We start from the raw sequence: 3,598 nt of genomic DNA, 5'->3' as shown, positions 1-3,598 counted from the left end.
CAGCTGGCCTTGGTGAGCTCCCAAAAGATCAGCTCCACTGGGATTGTTGTTTTTTGTTTCATTTTTTGTTTTTGAGACAGGATCTTAGGCAGCCCAGGTCAACCTCAGGTGCGTTGAGGAAGCAGAGATGATGATGGGCTCCCGCGCCTTCCCCCTGCCCCTCCCATGCTGGGATAATGAGAGTTTGCCACCGTGTCCGGCTTCATTGACGTTTTGATTGACAGAGTTGTTTAAGCCGCGCAGGAACGCAGAAATTACTCATGTAGAATTATTTGTAATTAGAATTTTTCCCTAGTAGGCAGAGAAAATTGTTAAATGCCAAAGCCATCTCCCATTTAAGGCATTGTAAACACACACGTTTTGAGTTCTCAAACAGAGCTGTCCTGCACAAACAGGAACTGCCTCTGCCATCGTCCTGACCTCGCACAGTCGCCTGCCTGACCCCCAGCCTCCTGTTACAGTCGAAGGATTGAGATGATTTCCTCCGGCTGAAGAGACAGTCGCTAGCAGCTGAGCTCCTCGGCATCACGGTGCGGGAGGACAGAGCCCTCTCAAGTGTGTCTGTGCTCAGGCAGACAGTCTGGCAAGCACTTTAGACCTTGACTCCATCCATGGTCCATTCAGGACCAAGGCCTGGGCACATCTACCACAGTTTTCCATATGAGCAGCAACATGAATTGCTGTCACGTATGGGGTCTGTGAGCCGCTTCCCAGGGCCGTCAGTGAGAGACTGCTGGACGGGCCAGTGAGTAAGCTGATCAAGAGAGGGAGCGCAAAGAGGAGAGTTCATGCAGTAAGACAATCAGACTGAAGTCAATTCCTAAAAGTACGTTTAAAGGCCTCTATGCGGGAAACAGCGAAGATCACAGCAAATGTTTGTAAATTGGCCCTGGTGCAGAATTAAACAGACTCCAAGATGGGTGTGGTGGCCTGCAATCCCAGCCAGCGCTCAGTAGGCTGAGACAGGAGGATTGCCTTGAGCTCAAGGTCAACCTGGCTATGTAGTAACTTCCTTGCCAGCCTGAGCTACAAAGTAAAATAAAAGTCTGTCAACAGAAAAATAAAGAAATGGGGGGAGATGTTCAACTTAGAGCCAAACAGAACATATATATATATATATATACATATATATATATATATATAACACATATATACACATATATAGAGATATATGAATCTTAAAACACTTGAGTCGTTTTCCTAAATAATGTGTGTTAAGGACAACATTTAAACATATGTGTGTAGTGTGAACACACACATTGTTCATGCAACAGTTACCAAGCACACAGTTTCTAAATCTGCTGTCAAAGTTTCCCTCTTATGGTTGTAGGGCAGTGGCTCATAGTTAAGAACATTGGCTGCTCTTCCAAAGGACCCAGGTTCAACTCTCAGTACCCACACAGCAGTTCACAGCTGTCTGTAACTCCAGGTCCAGGAGATCTGACACCCTCACACAGACACGTGTGCAGATAAAACACCAATGCATATAAAATAAATAAAATCATTTTAAAAAGAAAATCCCCTCTTGTAGTGGCACATGCTTTTAATCCCAGAACTCAGGAGGCAGAGGCAGGCAGATCTCTGTGAGCCTGGTCTGCAGAGTGACTTCCAGGACAGCCAGAGCTACACAGTGAGACCCTGTCTCGAAGACACAAACAAAAAGGTCCTTTCTTATACTAATTTTTCAACAATAAAATTTAGCTCTTTTGCCACTGAAATTGTTCTTGGAAGAAGACACATTATAAACACATATAAATTATAGTGTCTATTAGCAATAACTTCATACATTTTCCCATTCAAAGCCCATCTTTTCCACCTAGCCCAAATCTTACAAAATGACAGAATCTGTGACTATAATTCCAGAATTTTAAGCAGTTAATTATAAATGTGTAACTTACTGGGAGTTGTTAATACAATTCCGTATGAGTGACTTATTGGATGAGTAACCACAGCATCTCCATAACTGACACTTAAGTTGTTCAGTAAATTTAACTGAACCAAAAGTCTACTACAATAGCAAATAAGAGAAAGATTGAAATTATGGATTATATTTGATGGAACTTCTAAAAACATTTTATTTATATTTAATTTCAGCCATTAGCTCATTTTCTAAACCTGTAAGTACATTGGCCTAAAGTTTAATATTTTTCAAATTATTTCGAAAATATTTTAATATTTAATAATTAAATATATTATTCTTAAATAATAATATTTAAGAAAAACAATTGAGGATTTCAACACAGTTACAAAATGCACAAATTTAAAAAGTTACATAAAGCAGTAAAACACACCTGTAAAAACCCTGAAAATTCTTTATTTAAAACATTAAGTTATTGAAAGTGGGGATATAATGTAGTAAAATAAAACTCTCTCAAATGCATCACTTTAAAGAAAATATACAATAGCGTTCAATGTAACATATACAAAACAGAAAAATAAATAATCACCATTTATCATCAACAGGAAGATTTGCATGTGTTCAAAACAGTCATAATTTTAAGTCAGACAGAACACGGGCCAACGGGGATTGTTTCCTTAGTCTCTTTAGAGCCGTTTTAAATTCCGCTTGCTTTGGGCACTCCCTGGGAGAACATCTTTAAGACTTCGTGGCTTCGCCGACCTCCTTCTACATTCTTCAGACCCATGATAAGCACACAGACATAACACACAAAAGTCAAAGCCACACGCCAAACGGCTGCACAGAGCCCTTTTCTTATACGGCTGGTACTTAGCGGGGGATTGGCACCTTGGGCAAGGTTTTAAAGCTTCATCACTGAAAAGCGTGCTGGCAACCTGCAGCGGAAGCACGACACTCAGTCTTCCCTTGTGACACCGATGGTCACTTTATTCCAAACTCTATTTTGAACAACTTAGGGTCCATACTCACCTTAACATACTGTTCCTGTTTACTCCTCAGGTGGGTGAGGGAAGAGCTTGCCACGGGAGTCAGAACATCTCCCCAAGGGGACACAGTTGGTGCCTGCTCTTTCTGAGAAGCGGGTGCCTGCGCCTGTGCTTGCACTGGTCTTAAAGCTGAGCGGCTGAGAAGCTGGAGCCGAGTGGCAGCGTCCTGAACATGGAACACAGCCGCCTGTAGTAAAGAGAGAGAACCAACACCGCAAGTGTTCCAAGTCAGGGCAGCTTCCTGCCTGGCCTAGAGTTCAGTGTCTAGGAGTGGGTTATACCACCAGAATCTCTTTTGGGAGGTGGGGGAGTTGGGAGACAGGCAATCTTTTCCCACCTAACTTTTAAGTCAAAGAAAGCAGGTTTGGAGATGCTTCTGCAGGTAAGTGTGCTAGCCATGAAATCCTGACAGCCTGAGGTGGTGGTGGGGAGTGGAGACAGGAGGAAGGCCAGGAACTCGACAGCACAGCAGCCTAAACAAGAGAGCTCCTGCACCAGCAAGGTGGAAGGGAGGCAAGAGCCAGATCCCCACAGTTGTCCTGACCTCCCTCCCTCCCTCCCTCCCTCCCTTCCTCCCTCCCTCCCTCCCTCCCTCCCTCCCTCTCTCTCTCTCTCTCTCTCTCTCTCTCTCTCTCTCTCTCTCTCTCTCTCTCTCACACACACACACACACACACACACACACACACACACACA

General features: G+C 43.6%; 1 protein-coding gene across 1 annotated transcript in view; it reads right to left on the bottom strand.

Annotated features, from left to right (window-relative positions):
* Positions 1 to 2,381: 2,381 nt before the first annotated feature.
* The window catches only part of Fbxo43 (F-box protein 43), an 11,982-nt gene continuing 10,765 nt past the window's right edge, over positions 2,382 to 3,598 (bottom strand). The window contains exons 4-5 of the mRNA XM_005368126.2: positions 2,888 to 3,091; positions 2,382 to 2,793 (exon numbers count right to left, since the gene is read on the bottom strand). Of these exons, the coding sequence (XP_005368183.1) occupies positions 2,545 to 2,793; positions 2,888 to 3,091 (453 nt within the window). The 3' untranslated portion in view covers positions 2,382 to 2,544. The remainder of the gene's footprint in view (positions 2,794 to 2,887; positions 3,092 to 3,598) is intronic.

This window comes from Microtus ochrogaster, unplaced genomic scaffold, assembly GCF_000317375.1.
Source record: "Microtus ochrogaster isolate Prairie Vole_2 unplaced genomic scaffold, MicOch1.0 UNK29, whole genome shotgun sequence".
NCBI lineage: Eukaryota > Metazoa > Chordata > Mammalia > Rodentia > Cricetidae > Microtus > Microtus ochrogaster.
The sequence above is the reverse complement of the archived record's forward strand: the minus strand, read 5'-3'. Positions and strand labels throughout refer to the sequence as shown.